At 45.7% G+C, this 22,861-nt stretch overlaps 1 protein-coding gene across 11 annotated transcripts in view; it reads left to right on the forward strand.

Annotated features, from left to right (window-relative positions):
• LOC308676817 (galectin-9-like) overlaps positions 1-16,355 on the forward strand; it is a 74,866-nt gene extending 58,511 nt beyond the window's left edge. For 8 of the 11 annotated variants that reach the window (XM_081342847.1, XM_081342846.1, XM_081342852.1 and 5 more), the window contains 3 exons: positions 10,924-11,012; positions 13,563-13,722; positions 14,422-16,355. In XM_081342847.1, coding sequence (XP_081198973.1) covers positions 10,924-11,012; positions 13,563-13,722; positions 14,422-14,568 — 396 coding nt within the window. In that variant the 3' untranslated portion in view covers positions 14,569-16,355. Of the gene's footprint in view, positions 1-10,923; positions 11,013-13,562; positions 13,723-14,421 lie in introns of those variants that run through there. The other 3 variants (XR_014028368.1, XR_014028370.1, XR_014028369.1) reach the window with 3 other exon arrangements.
• Positions 16,356-22,861: the final 6,506 nt, after the last annotated feature.

A 22,861-nucleotide genomic window follows, 5' to 3' on the forward strand; every position in this document is an offset into this window, starting at 1 on the left:
AACTTTGACAGCTCGCGGCGGCCGCCGGGGGTTGCCGCGAGTTTGACAGATGAGTGGTGAATGCGCATGCGTCAGTATTTGACAGCTCGAGGCTGCCGCTGTGGGATAGCCGCGGTTTTGACAGCTCGCGGCTGTGTGCGCATGCGCGGCGTTTGACAGCTGTCAAACGGCCGCGTGTGCTTGCGGGAGCGTCTGCGCATGTGTCAGATTTGACAGCTGTCAGTGCGGCCGCGTAAATGCGGCCTATGACAGCTGTCATTATGGTTTGCAGAACATTGCACCCCTTTCCCCCCCCCTTGAACTGAACAAGGTAATTTAATTTTAACTTTTAACAGTGTTAGAACTTGTTGGCGCATTCCCGGCCCATTCGAAGTCCAGTAAGTATGCTGGCGGCCTTTTCTGTCGCGTGGATCTGCGAGGTGAAGGTTTCTCCATTGTTGCGGGGGCTTCCTCGGGAGGAAGGTCGGCTGGAGCGGGGACATTCTCTGGGTGAACGGTGCTGGGGGGTGCAGGATCTTCCGCCGCTGTTTCTGGCGTGGAGGTGTTGGGGGGTGACCTGGGTCGGAGTTGATCTGCATGTCTCCATAGTGTGAGTCCCGAGCCAGCATTGATGGTGTATGACAGGGGCCCGGTTTGATCGAGAACCACCCCCTGGGTCCATTTATCCCTTCCCCCATAATTTCGGGCCCAGACATTTTGTCCCTTAGAGAATGTTTTGTGTGGCAAGGTGTTGGTTTTTTCGGCCGCTGGTCTGTCTGGGTGCAGTCTGTCAAGTCGAGTGACTAGTCGGCGACCCCATCTTAGTTCTGCTGGGGATTTACCGGTGGTGGACACGGGAGTGGAGTGGTGAGCGAGGAGGAAGCGGGCGAGTCGACGGTGCCAGTTTCCGACGATCATTCTGCGCAGAGAGTCTTTGGTGGTCTTTACCATGACCTCTGCAAGGCCGTTGCTGGACGGGTGGAACGGAGCCGATGTTGCGTGTCTAATACAGTTCCTCCTCGTGAAGATCTGGAAATCACGGGAGGTAAATTGAGGTCCGTTGTCAGTGATTATGACATCTGGTAGACCGTGGGTGGCAAAAACTCCCCTTAAGGCTTGAATAGTGGCCTCTGATGTGGTGCTTGAAACCGGGAGAACCTCCAGCCATTTAGAGTAACTATCTACAATAATTAAAAATGTTTGTCCCTGGAACGGTCCTGCGTAATCGAGGTGGATGCGGGACCAAGGATTGGAAGTGGTTTCCCATTTGTGGACTGGGGCGTGCGGAGGGGAGGGTCTGGTTTGCTGGCAGAGATAGCAGCCGGCTACATGCTGCTCGATGTCCCTGTCTAAGGATGGCCACCAGATGTAGCTGCGTGCCAGAGCCTTCATTTTTGAGATGCCAGGGTGGCCCTCATGTAGTGTTTGGAGAACTTTAGCTCTGTGGCATGAGGGGATTATTACCCTGCAGCCCCAAAGGATGCAGCCTAAATGTGTTGAAAGCTCTTGTCTTTTTGCAAAATAAGGTTGGATCGAGGGTGAGGGGCAGGTTGATTGCCAACCTGATGTGACCCATGAGAGTACCCTGCTGAGGGTGGGGTCCCTGGTTGTGGCAAGTGCGATGTCTTTAGCTGTTACTGGGCATTCAGTGAGTTCTTGTATGGCCAGGACTTGGCCGGCTGGGGCTGGATCAGGGTCTATTTGGGGGAGTGGGAGCCTGCTAAGGCCGTCTGCGTGGGACATTTCCTTCCCAGGTTTGTAGATTAACTGATAGGAGTAGGCAGAGAGGAATGTCGTCCAGCGAAGCATTCGCGGGGATAAAATTTGCGGGGTTTGGCGGTCCCATGTGAATATGCCCAGGAGAGGTTTGTGGTCCGTATAGATTGTAAAAGGTCTGCCGTAGAGGTAATCATGGAATTTTTTAATTCCAGCCACAATAGCCAGGGCTTCTTTATCTATTTGCGCGTAATTGCGCTCGGTTTTCGAAAGTGTCCTTGAGTAGTAAGCGATTGGGGCTTGCGTGCCATCGTTAAGGGAGTGGCTGAGGACTGCCCCGATGCCATAAGGTGAAGCATCGCAGGCGATGCATAGAGGTTTGGTTTCGTTGTAGTGCGATATGGTTGTATCGCTGGAAAGTAATTGTTTTAGCTGTTTAAAGCTGTCATTGTGAAGTGGAGTCCACTTCCAGGGGGCCCCTTTGTCCAGGAGCCTATGAAGGGGTTCTGCTATTGTGGCTTTTGCGGGTAGAAATGAATGGTAGAAATTCAGGAGCCCTAGGAATGCCTGGAGCTCCGTTTTATTTTTTTGGGGGGGTGCGGCTTGTATTGCCTGTATTTTTGCGTTGGTGGGGTGAATGCCCTTGCCGTCTATTTTGTACCCCAGGAATTCTGCGGAGGGCACTCCGATTGAGCACTTCTCACGTTTTAATTTTAAGCCAGCTGCGCGGAATCTCGAGAGGACTTCGTGCAGCCTGGTTGCTAGGGACTGGGTGGAATCGCCCGCGATGAGGACGTCATCAAAATACGGGCAGACTGCGGGGATGCCTTTGAGGGTGCGCTCCATGACTTCCTGGAATATTCCAGGTGCCACGGAGATGCCAAATTGGAGGCGGTTCACTTTGAACGCCCCTCTGTGCGTCACTATGGTTTGGGCTTCTGCGGTTTCCCTGGTTACAGGGAGTTGCAGGAAGGCATGTGCCAAGTCTAGTTTGGCGAAAATGGAGCCGGACCCTATTTCTGATAGAACATCTCTTACTGACGGAACTGGGTACGCATGCGGGTTGAGTGCGCGGTTGAGGGTCGCTTTATAGTCTGCGCAGATTCTGACGTCACCATTGGGTTTGACAGGTGTCACTATGGGGGTTTCCCAAGTTCCGCTGTCAGTGGGTTCTAGGACTCCTAGTTTGAGCAAGCGGTCTAGTTCTCTGTCTATTTTTGGTTTTAGGGCGAAGGGAACTTTCCTGGCTTTTATTCTAATTGGTCCGACCTCTGGTTTGAACTTGAGGTCGATGGGGGGGCCATTGTATTTGCCCAGTGAGCCGTCAAACACATCCGCAAATTTTTTGCAGATAGTATCTAAAGAGTCGGTTTGGATGCGGTTTGTTCCCTCGAGGCGAATGCCTAATGCCTCAAACCAATCTAGTCCTATTAAACTAGTTCTTGGTTGCTTGGTTATTTGGGCTGTTAAGTGGCCTGAGAATTTTTTAAAATCGACTTTCAGGACGGCTTGTCCCCTTAAATCTATTTGCGCCCCTTGAAAATCTGCCAGCAAGACCCTGGAGGGTTGGATAGGAATGCGGTGATTTGTTTTGGTGGCTATCTTTTGGAGGGTGTCTCCTGACAGGATTGAAACGGAGGATCCTGAGTCGACCTCCATTTCACAGGGGATTCCCTGTATTTTGCCCCACGTCCTAACTTTGGCTCTGGGGATGTTGTTAGCGGGGGTTTTTGTTAAGGAGCATATGGACCCTATGACCCTTGGTTGAGGGCGGGGAGGGACTGTCCTACCTGCGGGGATCTCGTCAAGGTCGTGGAGGGTCTCCCGGTTTAGGCTGCGACATGCTGATCGGATGTGGCCGGTCTTGCCACAGCCGTGGCACTTCGCGTTCCTAAACCTGCAGGTGGCTCGGGCATGGCTTCCGCCGCAACTGGCACACTTTGCTCTGGCGTTGGTCTGCGGCTTCTTCGTGTTGGGGCCCGATTGTCGGTCTTGGTTGCGGCTCCTTTCCCGGCCGGCGGTCATCCGGTTGAAGCGGGAGAGGATCGCATCGACCCCGGATTCGGGCTCCGGCGGCCCCTGGCCGAGCTCCCTGGCCTGATGGACAGAGTTGCCCGGGTTTTCGCCAAACGGCTCGATTTCGTCGCGATGGCTATCTTCGTATGCCATTATCTCCAGCGTGAGCTCTGCGAGGTCCATTGTGGGCTTCGCCACAAGTTTCCTCTGCAGGCGCGGGTTCTGGAGACCGGCGATAACTTGATCGCGGATCCGGTCCTCCAGGTCGGGGAAATGGCATTTGCGGGCGGCGTGCCTGACGGTCGCGATGAAAGCGGTGGTGGTTTCACCCGGCTGCTGCTTCCGTCGGGCGAACGAGAGCCGCCAATACAGTTCGGACCGCCTTGGCACGAAGTGTTTGCTGAGGCGGTCCGTGAGCTCGGCAAACGGAATGGTAGTGACCGGGTCCGGGCTGCAGAGGCCAACGGCGATATCGTACACCGCTGGCCCGCTCAGGCATAGGAGCGCGGCGGCCTTGTGGCGGTCCTCCGTGATCTTATTTACAAGGAGGTACCCCTCAACCTGGCCCAAATGCGACTCCCATCCTTCAGGGTGCCGGACGTCGAACTCCCTTATGTGTCCTAGGGCTGCCATTCCGGGTCCGCGGTACTTTGGGCGCCTGGTAGGTTGGCTTGTCCGGTCAGTGACTTAGCAAGTGACTTCAGCGGTTGACCGGACAGCAACACTCCTGGCCCGTGGCTTCAGCTAGTACCGGGATCCCACCCTCGTCGCCAGGTGGTTTGTCGGCAGGAAGGACAAGGGAGACGCGTCTTCGTTAACAGGTTTATTTAGTCAGCCCGGACAACGGGAACGGTAAACAACGTGCTTATATAGGTAGCTGTCTAACGGGACAGCAAATCAGCTGGGCGCATTTTTCCCTCCAAGACAGGGGGCCAATCAGTCAGCTGTTAGGGCAGAAATTTCCCCAGCGACAGCGCTTAGCAGGTAACTAGGCAGGGAATCCTGTCAGCTGGTTTTGGCGGGCGGCCGGTGTTTGACAGCTTGTCGCCGCGACTGCGCATGCGCCAACTTTGACAGCTCGCGGCGGCCGCCGGGGGTTGCCGCGAGTTTGACAGATGAGTGGTGAATGCGCATGCGTCAGTATTTGACAGCTCGAGGCTGCCGCTGTGGGATAGCCGCGGTTTTGACAGCTCGCGGCTGTGTGCGCATGCGCGGCGTTTGACAGCTGTCAAACGGCCGCGTGTGCTTGCGGGAGCGTCTGCGCATGTGTCAGATTTGACAGCTGTCAGTGCGGCCGCGTAAATGCGGCCTATGACAGCTGTCATTATGGTTTGCAGAACATTGCAGACAGGGTGGTACCTTCTGATCCTTGATCTCCCCGGGAACTGATTCTCAGTTCATTCAACCCTCAAGCTGCCAAATTTTATTCCTCCCTTCCATTTGCTCTTCATAGACATCTTTCTCGATCCCTAAGAATGGCTGTCCTTCTGGGTTCTCAGTTGTCTTCGCTTATGGGTGTGCATGCTAGCAAAACAAACAAACAAATAAATAAATAAACTCATCCTGGGGTGATACTAGCACTAGGGAGAAAATTTACTCTAGTAGATTTTAGTAAAATTCCTCCTTTCCCCCTTGCAAATGAGGATGAAGCAGTGTTTCTCACTATGGCAGTTTTAAGATGTGTGACTTCAACTCCCAGAATGCCTTAGCACAGACATGTCAAACACAAGGCCCGGGGGCCAGATCTGGCCCGTGAAGTGGTTTCATGCGGCCCGCGAAGCCACCCTGGAAACAGTGAGGGAACGGCCCCCACTGCCTTGGCCCTGGCCCAGAGACCCTCCTTCTGCCGGAGACCCTCAGATCTGTCCCACTCCTGCCCAGGCCCCCATAGGCACCCTTGATGCGAACGGTGTAGAGCTGGCCACGCCCACCCAGTAGGCCATAGGCACTCTAGCCACGCCCATCCAGTAGGCCACGCCCACCCGGCCCCCTGAGGGCAACCGCAATGCTGATGCGGCCCTCCATGAAATTGAGTTTGACACCTCTGCCTTAGCAGATACCTGCATATCATTATTAACAAAAGACAAGCACCCAGGAAGTGTGCAGTGGCTGAAAACGGCAGCATATCTCTTCAGTCAGAAGATTAGAAGTCTCATGTTGCTTTCTCCACTGAAAAGACAGATTCTGAGACACACGGTGATAACCTTACGTGAAACGCCCAGAAAAGATGGTCGGAGAAAGGCTACAGTGTAATTTCTGGCTTGGTGCAAATTATTATTTTATTTATTTATTTTATTTTATTACATTTATATACCGCCCTTTCCCGAAGGACTCAGGGCGGTTTACAGGGTGATTAAAAACAAAAATACAAAAGTTAAAAACAGATTTTAAAAAATTATATTCGTCCCTGCATAAGTAAAACCCCATAAGTAAAACTTATCTTTCTAGGTTTTTGCACAAGAAAGGTGACCATCCCCTTAAAGAGCTGTGTTCAGTTGCTTATCCTGGTGGAGGCTTGAGGTGCACACAAGTGGACACACAAAGCCTGGTAGAGAGAGAGAGTGAGTTTTGGGGGAAATTATCACTTTACTACATGGCTGAAAAATTTACAGCACATAAAGGAATATAAATGAAGCAGACACTTACCTGTAAAGTTTGTTTTGTGAATGGGAATATACTGAAAAGTTGTCCAGAGTCAGTTCAAGAAGAATCCATGCACAAATGTGACATGAGCCAGGTGTCAGACATCGTTTCCAGCAAAGGAAACAGGCAGAGCAAGTCACTTGTATAGGATGCAGTTAGTTGCAGTCACTCGTTAGAAAATCTACTCCTTTGATGATGATAACTTTATTGTCACTTTGAATGTACACCAATCGGCATACATCAAAATGAAATTTCGTTGTGTACAGCTCTCAAAGGTGTTCTGTACCAGCCTGCTACCGGCCCTGCAGAAAAGGCAGGGACAACCCCTTTTACAAGAAGGCAAGAGGCTGGAATTACGCCTGCCAAATTTATTGCTACAAAAACAGAACAAAACACGAACCAAGAAACAGGAGCTTTTCAAGCGGTTGCCTTCAGCAAACCAGCCCTCCCACGCATTCCCCTTTTATACAGTTCAGGGTGTGGCTTCTCTCTGCCTTCTTCCAAGGTGCCCCATTGCCTTCCTCTGTTTACTCCTGATTGACTGCCTCCTGCGTCGGGCGTCCTTGAACAGGGCCAGCTGTGGGTCATCTTCATCCACACTGTCAGGCTCACACAGCTGGGTCTGCGTGGTGACCAGATGGGAGGGGCCTGGCTGAGGGCTCTCATCAAGCTGTCCAACCCCCTCAGCAAGCTCTTCAACACCCCCTCCTCCTCCTCCTCCTCTGAGTTGTCCGACCCAACTGCCGAACCCACAGGCTGACCCTGAATCACAACAAAAGGGTCACCACCTCCGATATATACTCCTTGTTCGGGGCCCACTCAAATTTCACATTGTCCATTTTAGTCTCTAGGGAGTGAACGATGGCAATCAGGACAGATGGAAATGGGGCTCCATGTGGATTAGCCCTCAAATTCGCTTGTATTCCGACAACCTCGCCTTCTTTCCTTTTTCTGATCCTGACTCTTCCACCTTTTCCTTAAAGAGGCCTTGCTTCTTTTCGCCCCTGGAGCACGCTGCCGCCGCCGCCACCAACTCCTCCAAAAGCCTCTCTCTCTTCCTCTGGGCCTGCCGACAGCCTCATCCAGTTCCTTTGCTCCATAAGCTCCAGGTCCTCTCCTCCTCTGCCTCCTCTGGAAACAGCCCTGATTTGCAATAGAATCCATCACTGGGCCAGCAGTCAGATTTTGCTGCTGGCAGAACAAATTCAAACAGCGCCAACAACTTTTAACGGTCTCACCAACAGTTCCAAAACTACTAGAAACTCGCCAGGCCAGCAAAGATTGTCGGTCGTATGTCGTATGTTACCCTAGTTCCACCATGTTGCTCAAACACATCAAAATCTTCCCGATCATGTGGCCTATAGCCCTTACTATCCCTCCCAAAACTATTCGCCTTCAAGAGCCAATGCAGCCGCAGCCATTCCAGGCGCCGCCATCTGAGCAAGTAGACCAACAGACTTTCTCTGTTTCTGCTCTCTTTTCTACTAACCTGGTGTGGGGACTGGAAAGCTGTATATATTCCTGTCCTGGCAGATCCAGCAGCACAGGTGGTGCCTGCAACTGATCAGCCTCATGTCCTTTAGCTTTGTCCATCCTGAAGCTGACGTTCCACAGGATCAGCTGGACAACCACTGGCTCAGAATCTAGGCCCAGAGCCTGGACCATGAAATTGCTGTACTTTTTTTCCCCATTCTTTGTAGCATGACAGAATTCCTGGCACTCTTGAGCACTGCAAGGTTAATACAACACATTTCATCGGTTTCCTGCATTCACACAATAAGTGATTTGCAACAGACCAAATTACCTCCGCAACACCAATCCAGGTTAAAACGAACTGATTTAGAATAGAATAGAGCTGAAAGGGACCTTGGAGGTCTTCTAGTCCAGCCCCCTGCTCAAGCAGGAGAACCTATGCCATCTCAGACAAGTGACTGTCTAGTCTCTTCTTAAAAACCTCCAGTGATGAAACACCCACACTTTCTGGTGGCAAGCTGTTCCACTGGTTAATTGTCCTCGCTGTTAGGAAGTTTCTCCTTAATTCCAGGTTGCTTCTCTCTTTGGTCAGTTTACAACCATTGTTTCTTGTCTTGCCCTCTGGTGCTTTGGAGAATAGCTTGACCCCCTCTTCTTTGTGCCAACACTTCAAATACTGGAATACTGCTATCATGTCTCCCCTATTTCTTCTTTTTTCTAAACTAGCCAAACCCAAGTCCTCCAGCCGTTCTTCATATGTATGTTTGATCATCTTAGTTGCTCTTCTCTGAACATTTCCCAAGATCTCAACATCTTTTTTGTAGTATGGTGACCAAAGCTGGCTGCAAGTATTCCAGGTGTGGTCTCACTAGGGTTTTATAAAGAGATACTAATACTTCACGTGATCTTGATTCTATGCCTCGGTTTATACAACCCAGGATTGTATAAGCTTTTTTGGCTGCTGCTGCTGCTGCAAACTATCTTGCTGACTGTGAATGAATGTGAAGGGGGGAAAAAAGGGAGGGGGGGCAGCAGGCAAAGATATCTAGGGCTAGTGGTTTTAGAAGAAAAAACATGGAGTTGTTAACAGTTTCTTTGGATTTCGTTCCTACTAGATGATAATGGGTTTTGCACTCTAAAGGTAAAGGTAAAGGTAAAGGTTCCCCCGCACATGCGTGCTAGTCATTTCCGACTCTAGGGGCCGGTGCTCATCTCCGTTTCAAAGCCAAAGAGCCAGCGCTTGTCCGAGGATGTCTCCGTGGTCATGTGGCCGGCATGACTGGACGCCAAAGGCGCACGGAACGCTGTTACCTTCCCACCGTGGCGGTCCCTATTTTTCTACTTGCATTTTTACGTGCTTTCGAACTGCTAGGTTGGCAGAAGCTGGGACGAGTAACAGGCGCTCACTCTGTCACGCGGCACTCGGGATTCGACCCGCCAAACTGCCAGTAAATAGCATGAGACTGGCTAACCCAGGGGTCAGCAACCTGAAACAGTGAAAGAGCCACTCGGAACCGGTTCCCTCAAAAAAGGAAAAACTGGGAGCCGCAAAAAATGTGTGCGCATGGGCGTACAGGCGCGCATGCGCAGAACAGGGTTTAACTGAAGAGTGGAGCCAAGGCGAGATATGCACCTACCCTGCATATTTGAATTGATTGGTTGAACTTTTTTAGTCCCACTTTTTTTTGGGGGGACTGCACATGGCAGAGGACTGGGAGCCGCAGGAGACGGCTAAAAGAGCCACATGTGGCTCCGGAGCCGCGGGTTGCAGACCTGTGGGCTAACCCAATCTGTCTCTCCTTATTTTAGCTTTGATTTGTGGGATGGGATGGAAACCAAGAGGTGAGAAACCTGTATTGTGCATTCAGTGGAATTCAAAGAGCCTAGTATTTTCTGATGTTTGGCTTAGATCAGGGGTGTCAAACTCAATTTCATTGAGGGACGCATCAGCATTGCGGTTGCCCTCAGGGGGCCGGGTGGGTGTGGCCTGGGTGGGCGTGGCCTACTGGGTGGGTGTGGCTAGAGTGCGTATGGCCTACTGGGTGGGCGTGGCCAGCTCTACATCGTTCGCATCAAGGGTGCCTATGGGGGCCTGGGCAGGAGTGGGACAGATCTGGGGGTCTCTGGCAGAAGGAGGGTCTCTGGGCCAGGGCCAAGGCAGTGGGGGCCGTTCACTCACCGTTTCCAGGATGGCTTCGCGGGCCACATGAAACCACTTCACGGGCTGGATCTGGCCCCCGGGCCTTGTGTTTGACATGTCTGGCTTAGATTATGCCCATAGTGAACACAAAGGACTAGATTAGAAAATGGGGGAAAAAATTTACTAAGTAATCTGCCTACTGCTTAATGCTTGGTTTGGTTCATCAAACCTCTAAAATCACAAAGAAGGAGAGGGAAAGGAACAGTGAACGGAATATTTTAGGGAAAGTTAGTTTTTTATGGTTAAGGGGAAGGTTAATATAAATCCCTTTTCCCCATGTCAAAAGCCACCTACTCCCCATCACACAGAAAAATTTCTATTTAAACCAACCAACAAACAAAAAACTTGGGATAGAAGAAAGCTCTTGGGCTTTCTTACTACAAGTGTGACTGAGTAGAAAGAAAGACCCATGTATTGCAGAGGGAAATCGGCATTTAGACCCAAGGTTAATGATTTGATCTAATAAACTCAGTCTTCTGTAATGCCATAAATCAGGGGCTTTCACAAGGTTTGCTCAATAAAGTCAACAGAGCAACTGCAGTGACACCATCACAACTCCCTCTATTTTTTTATGTACATTGCACATAAAACTATAAGCTGGACTTTGTTGTCTGCCATCTTGACTATTTTGACCACACCCAGCAGACAGCCCTGGTAAGCAAACAAACTGTTTGAACCCAGCACTTTTGAGGCAAAAAAATTAGTTGCCTGGTTGACAGAAGAGATGCAGGAAAAGTCCATTCAGGGGAAGATCCTGGAAGCTGCCTTTTGTACCATACAGTGGCTGTCTTGCTTGGCACCTCAAGACCTATGGACTACAACTACCTTGACCCCAGCTAGCAGCTTCATGGTTGGAGGCGGGCATTGAGTGTAACCTGGATTCTTGTCTATTTCAGACAGTGCCTTACACAGGTAACATTCCTGGAGGTCTGGGAGCCAACAGGACCATCACAGTGCGAGGCTCTATTCCGAAGAATGCTAAAAGGTCTTATGTCTCTTTTATCAAATGCATTTTGTGATTAGAATAGAATAGAATAGAATAGAATAGAATAGAATAGAATAGAATAGAATAGAATAGAATAGAATAGAATAGAATAGAATAGAATAGAATAGAATAGAATAGAATAGAATAGAATATTTATTTATTTTATTTATTTAATTTAATTTGTATACTGCCCTTCTCCCAAAGGACTCAGGGCGGTGAACAGGGCAATAAATATCAAAATACAAAAATTAAGAACAGATTAAACCATAGTGCCCAAATACAATAAATAAATTACATTAAAAACAATAATTAAAACCCAAACCCATCAGACCAGGCCGGCTTGTTCAAACAAATAGAATAGAATAGAATAGAATAGAATAGAATAGAATAGAATAGAATAGAATAGAATAGAATAGAATAGAATAGAATAGAATAGAATAGAATAGAATAGAATAGAATAGAATATTTATTTATTTTATTTATTTAATTTAATTTGTATACTGCCCTTCTCCCAAAGGACTCAGGGCGGTGAACAGGGCAATAAATATCAAAATACAAAAATTAAGAACAGATTAAACCATAGTGCCCAAATACAATAAATAAATTACATTAAAAACAATAATTAAAACCCAAACCCATCAGACCAGGCCGGCTTGTTCAAACAAATAGAATAGAATAGAATAGAATAGAATAGAATAGAATAGAATAGAATAGAATAGAATAGAATAGAATAGAATAGAATAGAATAGAATAGAATAGAATAGAATAGAATAGAATAGAATAGTAACCATCAGGCACAGGTGCCTTTCTGCGCTCAGGGACACAGGTCCCAACCTGCCAGTGCTTCCCTGGCATCACACATTTCAGCCCAACTTGTCCACTGCTCACAAGTTAGACACCAGGGCTCTGGTATATCTTTGGCACAGGAAAATGCCAGTGTTGGGGCCTTTCATAGACCTTTCCCGGTTCATCTCCTTTATATGACTTTCCCATCTCTTCTGCATGTCCACAAAGACAGCCCAGAGGATAAGGGGAAGGGGAGGCTCAATTCCACACATAGTCTGTGGAACTCACTGCCACAAGAAGAAGCAAGGACTATTAGCTTAGGGCAAGATTTCCCCAAAGTGGGGAATATGAAATTTCATGAAGGGATTGATGAGTTGAAGAGTTTGTGGAACTCTAGCTAAGGAGATGGATTTAAAGAAAGTTTTGGACTCAAATTGTCATTAAGCAGTGATCAGCTGTTCTTCAGTAGAAGAATGCTATTCATGGTTAGACTGCTCCTGAATATGAATAACAGAATAACTGTTGGAGGTCTTCTAGTCCAACCCCCTGCTCAGGCAAGAAACCCTATACCATTTCAGACAAATGGATGTCCAGTCTCTTCTTAAAAACTTCCAGTGTTGGAGCATTCAGCGCTTCTGGAGGCAGGTAGTTCCACTGATTAATTGTTCTAACTGTCAAGAAGTTTCTCCTTAGTTCTAGGTTGCTTCTGTCCTTGACTAGTTTCCATCTGTTGCTTCTTGTCCTGCCTTCAGGTGCTTTGGAGAATAGCTTGACTCCCTCTTCATCTGGCAGCCCATTATGCATTTGTTTTCATATGTATTTGTCTCATTTATTGCTCACTAAGAGTTTGATTGTGGCAGAATGTAAATTTATTTATTTATTTTTATTTATTTTATTTCCATTTATATCCCGCCCTTATCCGAAGACTCAGGGCGGCTTACAAGCTTAGCAGTGAATAAATACCTAAATTGATAAATAGAACTTAGCAGCAGTCAACCAATAAACATTTGCAAAGAGGAACAAGAACTGTCTTTTTTTCCCCTCCCTTAGCCTTCACCCATGGAAACATCTGGCAGGCTGCTGTTGGTTTAAGGGATAGGGAGGAATCAGATTTCCTTTTATTTATTGGGTATGTGTAGTTTAATGAAGAGAAGGACCAGGGGTGACATGATAGCAGTCTTCCAATATCTCAAGGGCTGCCACAGAGAAGAGGGAGTCAAGCTATTCTCCAAAGCAGCCGAAGGCAGGACAAAAAGCAACGGATGGAAACTAGTCAAGGAGAGAAGCAACCTGGAACTAAGGAGAAACTTCCTGACAGTGAGAACAATTCACCAGTGGAACAACCTGCCTCCAGAAGTGGTGAATGCTCCAACACTGGAGGTTTTTAAGAAGAGACTGGACAGCCATTTGCCTGAAATGGTATAGGGTTTCCTGCCTGAGCAGGGAGTTGGACTAGATGACCTCCAAGGTCCCTTCCAACTTCTTCTTCTTCTTCTTCTTCTTCTTCTTCTTCTTCTTCTTCTTATTATTATTATTATTATTATTATTATTATTATTATTATTATTATTATTATTATTATTATTATTATTATTATTATTATTATTATTATTATTATTATTATTCTTATTATTATTATTATTCTTATTATTATTATTCTTATTCTTATTATTATTATTATTATTATTATTATTATTATTATTATTATTATTATTATTATTATTATTATTCCAAGAGTCATCTGAGACACCTACTTTCTTCGATAGATTTCAAATCAATTTTATGGCTGGCCAAGATATTGCTCTGCACATTAGTCTACGCATGGAACAAAGAACCGTGGTCCGCAACAGTTTTCTGTATGGCAGGTGGGGACATGAGGAAAGGGACTTGCCCTTTAACCCTTTCCAACCTGGGCAGTTCTTTGAGGTGAGTTGGTTTTGATTACAGCAAGGAGGGATGTCTGCAGGGAGGCAGTCAAAAAAGTTAATGTCAGCCATAGCTATACAAATGATATCTGGTCCCTGTTTTACTTGGCTCGTGTAGACACCCCGGGATTCCAGCAAAGAACTTGACTGGTTGGCCAGTGAGAAAGTAGGGAGGCAATGGGGAGAGTAGAGAAAGATCCGCTGGTGCCTTCCAGAGGTGTAAGACTCCATCTCCCATAATTCCCAGCTAGCACAGGATCTAGGAATTAAAATCTGAGCTTCTGGGATGCTAATGGGATGAATACCTCCTCTAGTGGAGAAGAGTGAAATGGCCTCTGTAGAAGGTCATTCAGAATCTATGGAGATTCTCAATCATCCAGGTCACGGTTGTCCTAACGGTGCATTTCAAAAAGCAGCTGGATCTGAAAGCACCTTTGGGTCATTCAGAATCCTGTTTTTACCTCTCTCTCCTGGAAAATTGTCCTTGCATTGACCTTGGGGCTTTGTGGGAGGAAGAGAAAACAATGTGGTAGTTGTGAGTCCCCCCTCCCCAATGAAGCCCCATTTCGTATGTATTGTTGGTACTTTTTGATTTTAATGCAAGCTGTGGATGGTGTGGACTGCAGAACCCCTTACCAGAGGATCAAAGGTGATCCAGATGTGCTGATTTGTCACACTAACATTCTTCCTCTTTTCCCAGCTCTTAATCCACTGTGACAACCACATGTTCAAGGTTTACATCAATGGCCAACCCTTCTTCAACTTTGTCCACCGTTATGTCCCTATTGAAGACATCTGCACCATAGAGATTGATGGAGATGTGACTCTTTCCTACATCAAGTACTAAGCATTTGGGTGCAGGGGGTGGGGGGGAGAGAGACCAGTAGCAGCATAGACCCCCTCTTCTCTCTCTGTCTGCCAATACACTTAGAAACTTGTTGACTCAAGTGGTTAACAAGCTCCAGTCAGTCAATCCATCAATCAATCACTCAATCAGACTTGAGTATAATTATTAAGCAATATTTTTAATAAAGCATCGTGATCAGTCAGTGCAACAGGCTAACTTTTCTGCCTTCAGAATTGGATTTGTAGATCACACAAAGCATTTTTTAAAGTTGGTGACCCAGATGTTTTTCTCAAACTTGGCAAGTTTAAGATTTCAACCTCCAGATACTCCATTCCCTGCTGAGCCCTGATCCAACTTTTGGCTTGAATCAACAAATTGCAGGATTGATAGATTGGGAATGGAACTTTTCAAAGGTGCAAACAAATTCCCTATTTTCCCAGGATGCCCATAACTGGATCAGTTAAAGAGCAAGCAGCTCCATTCACATAACTTGCTTTAATCTTAGCTTTGGGGGAGCTTAGGTCAACTCAACCTGTGTGGCAAATTTACTGTTCATTCCCCCAAACGTGGGAGCCAATTAAATGTGTCATGCACACCCAACTCAGGTATTCGGTATGTCCAGTTGATGGGATTGGTGCTGAATTACCTTTGCTTTGCTTCAAGTCAGGCCTTCCAGCATCACCCAAGTGTCCACAGCCAAGCCCCACAGAATAGCCAGATTGTAAGGCATGTACTGCACAAGAGAAAAATCGAAGTGACGAATGGTACACAATATTTTTAGTCCTCTTGAGGATAAAACAGTGTCTTTATTCTTAGAAAGGCCCCAAAGTTCAAACCTCTCTTTAGGCCAGAATCATTGGTCCAGGGCTCAAAAATATAGAACCATCATGAAGCCTGAGAAACAAAAGAGAACGAGAGGATCTGGACTCCAAGAGACATTCACTCTGCAGATGCAGGAGAGTCAAGGAGAGAATCTCACTGCATGTAAGAGGAACAAGGGTCAGAGTCTTGTCTGAAAATATGGGAAGCTCTGAGTCCAAGGTCCTGCCGATGTCTCCTTTAGGGAGATTGTTAAAAGCCTGGGATCAAAAGAAGTTACCCATCCAGATGGAAATGAAAAAGAAGTGTACACGTAAATTATGTAGAAGGTGGTCTTTACTCAGGGAGAAAGCTGGGAAACTAATTTGGCTAAATAAAGGTACTTAAAAAAAGGCAAATATATATAGGACCATTTTCTTTCTCTCTCTCTTTCTATGTAACCATATGATATGTTTATTAAGATTTGTGCCTTCCCTAATTTGAGCCAATTGAGATTTATGGTGGGAATGACCTGTGTGTAAAAACTATGAGTTCTGTTTCCTTTTCCTTCCCTCTTTGTCTTTGTATGTGTGTGTCAAGGTCTTTCTGTGTCATTGAGGTAAATGTTAACTGTTGGGTGTCTCTAATCCCTAGAGACAAGAATTTTAAAATTATGCTAGAAATTCTGCTTAAAATAAATCACCAAAAGGAAAACACCCTCACCCTGTTTGCTTGGCCAACAAAAATAGGCTGAAGAGAACTGTGTTCATTTTTTTCTTTTTTTTCTTTCTTTCTTTCTTTCTTTCTTTCTTTCTTTCTTTCTTTCTTTCTTTCTTTCTTTCTTTCTTTCTCTCTCTCTCTCTCTCTCTCTCTCTCTCTCTCTCTCTCTCTCTCTCTCTCTCTCTCTCTCTCTCTCTCTCTCTCTCTCTCTCTCTCTCTCTCTCTCTCCCCCTCTCTCCTTGTAAGTACAGCCCATTTTTTTCAGGAGGGAATGTTTAAAGTTCATTTACAGGAAAAGTTTCATTCTTCCTTTAATCTATGTGTTTAAGTGGGTTTGATCTGTCCATTTTACATCTGTAAAGCTAACCTTAATGTCTTTTCAAATTGCCTGCAAGCTATCCCCCCCACACCACCATTTCACTTCTCCACTTTTTATCCTCTGTTCTCCATGCCTTTGTCTGACTAGTACTTCCTCTCCTGGGAGAGTCAGCCCTGCACAGATGTCTCAGCAACTTTTGGAAACAGAGCACACTGATCCATATGCTGCTTCCAGAGAAGACTCTCCATTCATTTGAGCCAGAGAATTGGGTCTGAATCCAGACATCCACTAGAAAGTCACCTTGCAATCAGAGTGGAATAGATCTTCCCAAGCCCTACATCACCCAGGTGCCTGTGGAAAGCTGCAGAGCCAAGCTCATAAAACAGGCAAGAATACTGAATCTTACAAGAAAATAAAAAAAGAATATTTATTTATTTATTTATTTTATCACATTTGTATACCGCCCTTTCCCTGAGGACTCAGGGCGGTTTACAGGGAATTAAAAATCAAAACATACAAAAGTTAAAAACCAGTTAAAAATATTAAATTCACCCTGTACACTTAAAAACCCCAGTTAAAATTTTCTCCTCAGCCTGGGCCCGGGAGCTCAAAGAGCCAGGTCTTCAGGCCCCGGCGGAATGATCGGAATATAAAATGTGAAGAGGGATAACATATAATAAACTGTGCTATGCTGCAAAGGAAAGGAGATGGCAAATGAGAAAAGGGAGAAAGGAAGCACTTTCTTCTACCTTCTCTCAAAAATGGCATGAAGATGTTTTTCAAGCAGTTTAACTCAAATGGAATAAAGGTTCAGAAGAAGAGGAGAAGAATCAAGAACAATAGCCAGGAACAATCAAGGAGGAAGTGATTATTGCTGATTAGGAGATATTTTATTGTGAGTCTTATTACTTGATTTACAAATATTTAATGGAAAAGCATCTCTCTCACTTCACTATTTTTAAAAATCAATTGAAATACAAAACTCAGAACAAAAGTTCCCAGTCCCTGGGTAAGTCAGAGATTCTTGTGTTTCATTATATTCTCTCTGCAATTCAAATCAGGCCTCAGTAGGATAATGAAGCATTTGGGGAAAAAGATACAAGCCAAGAGACCAGTACCAGAGGCCAAGATGGAGAAGATTTCCACGGCCACCATGGACTTCCCTTTGGTGCTCAGATAAGTAGGGAGGAAGGTGAACCAAACACTGCAAAAGACCAGCATGCTGAAAGTAATGAACTTGGCTTCATTAAAGCTGTCAGGCAGTTTTCTAGCCAGAAAGGCCACTATGAAACTGATGAGAGCCAGGAGACCCAGGTAGGTGAGGACAGTATAAAAAAATGAAGCTGAACCTTCCTTGCATTCCAAGATAATTTCTCCTACGAAGGAGTGGAAATCCAACTTGGGAAATGGAGGAGAGGTTAACAGCCAGGTGGCACAAAGAACAGCTTGGATGAGGGGACAGGCTAAGACAATGGAATTGGTCAGTTGTTTTCCTAAGAGTTTCCTTGCCTTGTTCCCTGGCTTGCTAGCCATGAAGGTTAGAACCACCATGATAGTTTTTGCCAACACACAGGAAACTGCAAGAGAAAAGAGAATGGCAAAAGGCAGTTTGTCGGAAGAGACAGGTGAGCTTCCTGGGTTGACCGATGAAGAGGAAGGAGCAGAGGAAGCAAAGCAGGAGGGAGACCAGGAGGAGGTAGGTAAGATCTCGGTTGTTGGCCTTGATGATTGGTGTGTCATGATGTTTACGGAAAATCGCCAGATGTGATCAGAGAAAGGAAAAGAGCTAGAGAAGCCAAATTGTATCCCAGGATCTCTTGATAGGAAAGGAAGTGAAGCTTCTTGGCAATGCAGTGGTCCTTGTCCTTGTTGGGATATTCGTCTTCTGGGCAGGGGTCACAGTGAGCTGCATCTGAAATCAAGATAAAATGATAAGATTAAAGTTCTTAGTCTTTGATAAGGATTTTAGGGGCACCTGCCATTGGCATTCTCCCTCCCACATTGGTGACATGATTATTGCCTTCCTTCTGTGGCCAATCCACAAATATGTCAAGCACTTAATGGGGAATCAAAAAGAGGAAATCATCCTTCATTCATGATGACCCTAGACATAGGTTTGCCTGAGACAAGGACCTGATCAGCTCCACATGACCTGATCTGTTTGCTGTGGACGAAATAGCCCTCTCCAGTCACCGGGCATATCTATGACTACTGTGGCTTTCACTGTGAGAGAAATTGCCAGCTGGATTTTCCAGTTTATACTAGAACATCCAAAAGTCTCACAGATCTTTAGCCAAAATGCCTGCTCTTTTGTATTTGTGTGTGTTATCTGTGGCTATATGCTGAAAAAAGTAACAAAACGAAAGAGAGAAGGCCATACAATTGTGCACTAAGTGTTGCAAGAAGGAAAGACTCTTTACCTGATCAAAAGTGATTTAAAGGGAGATTGATTACAGGAGGGAGAAAGGAAAAAAAAAAGCTCCAGAGCAGTTTAACACTAAGAGGTCTTTGAATCAACTTCTCTGCATTGTACCTGAAGGCAGACAAGAAGCAACGGATGGAAACTAATCAAGAGAGAATCAACCTAAAACTAAGGAGAAAACAATTAACCAGTGGAAGAACTTCCCTCCAGAAGTTGTGGCTGCTCCATCACTGGAGGTTTTTCAAGAAGAGATTGCTTAGTTACTTCTCTGAAATGGCACAGGGTTTCTTGCCTGACCAGTGGGTAGAACTAGAGGACCTGCAAGGTCCCTTCCAACTCTGTTATTCTGTACTATATATATATCATTCAGAATTTCTTTGCAGGAAAAAGTTAGCAGGCACAAACAGATGGATCTCCTCTTTTTCTAACAGCTCTATCAATTTCATGGGAGATGGATAATGCTGAGAGAAGAAACAAACAATAAGTAAAAGAAATTGAAGCTTGAACAATGAATCCAAGTACTTCAGGAGAATGTTGCTGCAGCTGGAGTGGGAGTGAAAAGGTTACTAAGGGACCCATAAATTATGCTCTGAAAAGATCTTCTATTAAATATATGAGTCCTGTGGAGCAGGATAGCTTAGATACAAACAATGAAGGATTCTGCTGAAAACTATCAATAGGAATGCCAATCATACAAGAAATGACAAATAAAATCAAGATTTTGACCTATGTCTTCTCAACGCTGGAAGATTTACACTGAAATTGTGTTCTACCTGTCTGATTAGAAATGGTCCCTTCTGGAGAAGGGTCACAGTGGTAGCAGCAAACCTCTTTGCCCTCTGGAACTTCTCTCCTCTCTCCTGCATGGCACCTCTTCATGCCACACCTGGCAAAGGGCACCTTCTTAAAGAGAAATGACAAATGTTTGAGGTGGATTTAGCAAGGAACATGGTTCATTTATTCTTTTCCACATTCCTGTTTCCATCTTCAGAGTGCCTTCAAAAGGAAGGCATGACCATGGTCTACCAGAAACCCTGGGGAATTCAGGGGATGGTGGCACTCCCAAACCCACCAATGGATGGTGGGGATTGGCATTGGCACCTTGGATGCAAAGGAAGGTTTGTAGCATGGAGTAACAGCTTTTCCAAAATAAGGGATGATGAGGATCCAACTGAATGAGAATGGTCAATGGAAACAACACTTGCAAGTTCTAATTGCCTCCTGTACTTTAAGAAAAATATCTCAATCCCAATCTTTTGTAGGCATGACAAATTAGTTCTGAAATGTGTCACATGTAAACCTGTTTACATGGGGGTCTTACGAAAACTGTTTCTTCACCAAATGGCTGCACTACCTTCTGACTCTGGATGATTTGCATCCCCAGGAGAAATGAATCTTTCGCTGAAAATATTCCAGCTCACCTTCGTAGGCCATACAATTGCATTAGAATTAATGGTGAAATCCTGGCCAGGAGGAGCCCCAGGATCTATTTGCCCAACTTTGACATGGACAAAAGATTGATTGGGGAACCAAAACCAGTTGAGAAGGAGGGGGTTCACCAGTCATTGTTCCCCTGTCATGGTCTGACCATTATCTCCTGCGGCTGGTCTTCCGTTATGCTACCCCCCACTGCTGGGCGGCGGAACCGACCAGGTGGTTCCGCCCCAGGCGCCTAATGGACCCGGAATGGTTCCAGATGGTGCTTGGGTTTATACCCATCGCCCTCACCCACAGCCCAGTTGATGCCTTGGTTGATGCCTGGGATAACTATACAGTATGTTTACTTTGGCCCAAGGCCTTGTAATGTCCTGTAGCAATAGACTTATATACCACTTCACAGTGCTTTACAGCCCTCTCTAAGTGGTTTACAAAGTCAACATATTGATCCTAACAATCTGGATTCTGATTTTACTGACTACGGAAGGATGGAAGGCTGAGTCAACCTTGAGTTGGTCAGGAGCAATACTACATTCTAACCACTGCACCAGCATGGCTCAGTAAGTTGCAAATCCATTTTAGGAATGATTGAATAATTTCTATCACAAGAGTGTACCATTCTACTGACTTTCTCTAGCTGATAGTCAAAGAGAAAAAAAAAGTAGTAACAAGGTTTGATCAATTGAGGGCCTTATGCAAGCAAAGAGACAAGTTCTGTTTGTCCCATCAGTTTCCAGAGAGGTCCAACAATTAGCCTTTGATATTGAAAAGTCGACAAAACATTATACTTAATTAGTATTATTGTGGTTTTTTAAAAAAATAATTGCTGTTTTAATCTCTTTGAGTTGCCATGATATGATGCCATACAGATATTTAATCAATAATTCAAGAAATAGGTGAGGGGAGCTTCCTCTTGAAGGATCTGTGAACTGCATATGAAACCGCAGAAATTACCTGCCATGACTGGACATTTGAGATCTTCTTTCCAAGCCTCATCACGGCTGGTCTCACTCTGGATCCATCCATTGCATGTAGTGCATAGGCCACAGCATAAATGGCATTGTAGATATTGTAACTTTCACCTGTCATGCTTCTTTCAAAAATTAAAGATGGTATTTTCTGTAAATTCTCTTTTCCTGTACATTGATGTTTCCCCTTTTGAACGATCTGGTCTGACCTTTGGATCTTGCAGTCAAAGACTGATTCCCACCATAAAGGGAGAAAGAAGTCCCCTTGTGGATTCCAAGGGTCCAAAGACAGGAGGAATTGGCTGAATTCTTATAAATCACTGGTGTGGTCCCTAAAATGCAGAGCCCCATGGAAGGGTTTCATTACTTTCAGTAGGCTTTGATATCCCTTCACGGTAAGTTTCGAATGTGAAATTAAGATCCAAACATTCTGAGAAGAGATTATCCTCAATTGCTCATGAATAGACGCGGCCAACTGTACATACGTACTACTACTGGACTCTCCAAACAGAATAAGCACTTCAGCTTTAAACCAAGCATTGAAAGCAAAAGGTGATGCGAACGCTCTAGCAATCAAACCATGAAATTTAAAGATTTCCATGAAAGCCAGGCAGATCTCTTTCTCCTGGAGCATTGGAATCAGAGATGAGACGAAACGTTCTCCCTTGTCATCTTCAGAGGCCAAAAGCCCAACCCAGTTCCACTGGAAGTGCAGGAGCAGCTGGACTAAACCCTCGTACTGAGGAAACTCCTTGGGATTAATCCGGAAGAAGGAAGGATAAACCCTTCTGTCTCCCTGAGTGAACTCAAAGCCAACACCGAGCTGGAGAAAGTGAGATTCTTCTTTCAAACACAAAGTAAAGTTTTATGGTGACTTTAGGGGTCCCCATTGTGCGGTTGATTGCCCCACCACTCAGGCTGTCCAATTATAAGTGGGTAAACTTAAACTTCTCCCCTTCTTAGGAAGAACCCCCAGTTACATATTGTGTCTGGCTGTGACATGTCAGAGATGCCAAGGAATCAAACTATCGACCTGACACATAGAGTAAACTGCACTGAAAAGATGGCTACAATGTTCTGCTTCCTTTGCTCCTTCCTCTTCATTGGTCCAGCTGGCAAATTCACCTGTATTGCCTTTACCATTCTCTTTTCCCTTTCAGTCTCCTCTTTCTTGGCAAAAGCTGTCATCATGGTTCTGGCCTACATGGCTGTCAAACCTGAGAACAAGAAAACAAAATTCTTAGTAAAACCCCTGACCAACTCCATTGTCTTAGCCTGTCCCCTGGTCCAAGCACTTCTTTGTACCACCTGGCTGGTAACCTATCCCCTGCCCATTTCCCAACTTGGACTTTCACTCCTTGTTTGAAGAGATCCTCTTGGAATAGAAGGAAGTGTCAGCTTCATTCTTTTATGCTGTTCTCACTTACCTGGGTTTCCTAGCCCTGGTCAGTTTCATGTTGGCCTTTCTGGCTAGAAAATTGCCTGAAGTTTTAATGAAGCCAAATTCATTACTTTTAGTACTGTTTAAATCACCTTCCTCTCCACTTACTGAGCACCAAAGGAAAGTCCATTGTGGCTGTGGAGATCTTCTCCATCTTGGTTTCTGGGGCTAGTCTCTTAGTCTGCATT

The sequence above is a fragment of the Vipera berus genome (genome assembly GCF_964194415.1).
Source record: "Vipera berus genome assembly, chromosome: 1".
Lineage (NCBI taxonomy): Eukaryota > Metazoa > Chordata > Lepidosauria > Squamata > Viperidae > Vipera > Vipera berus.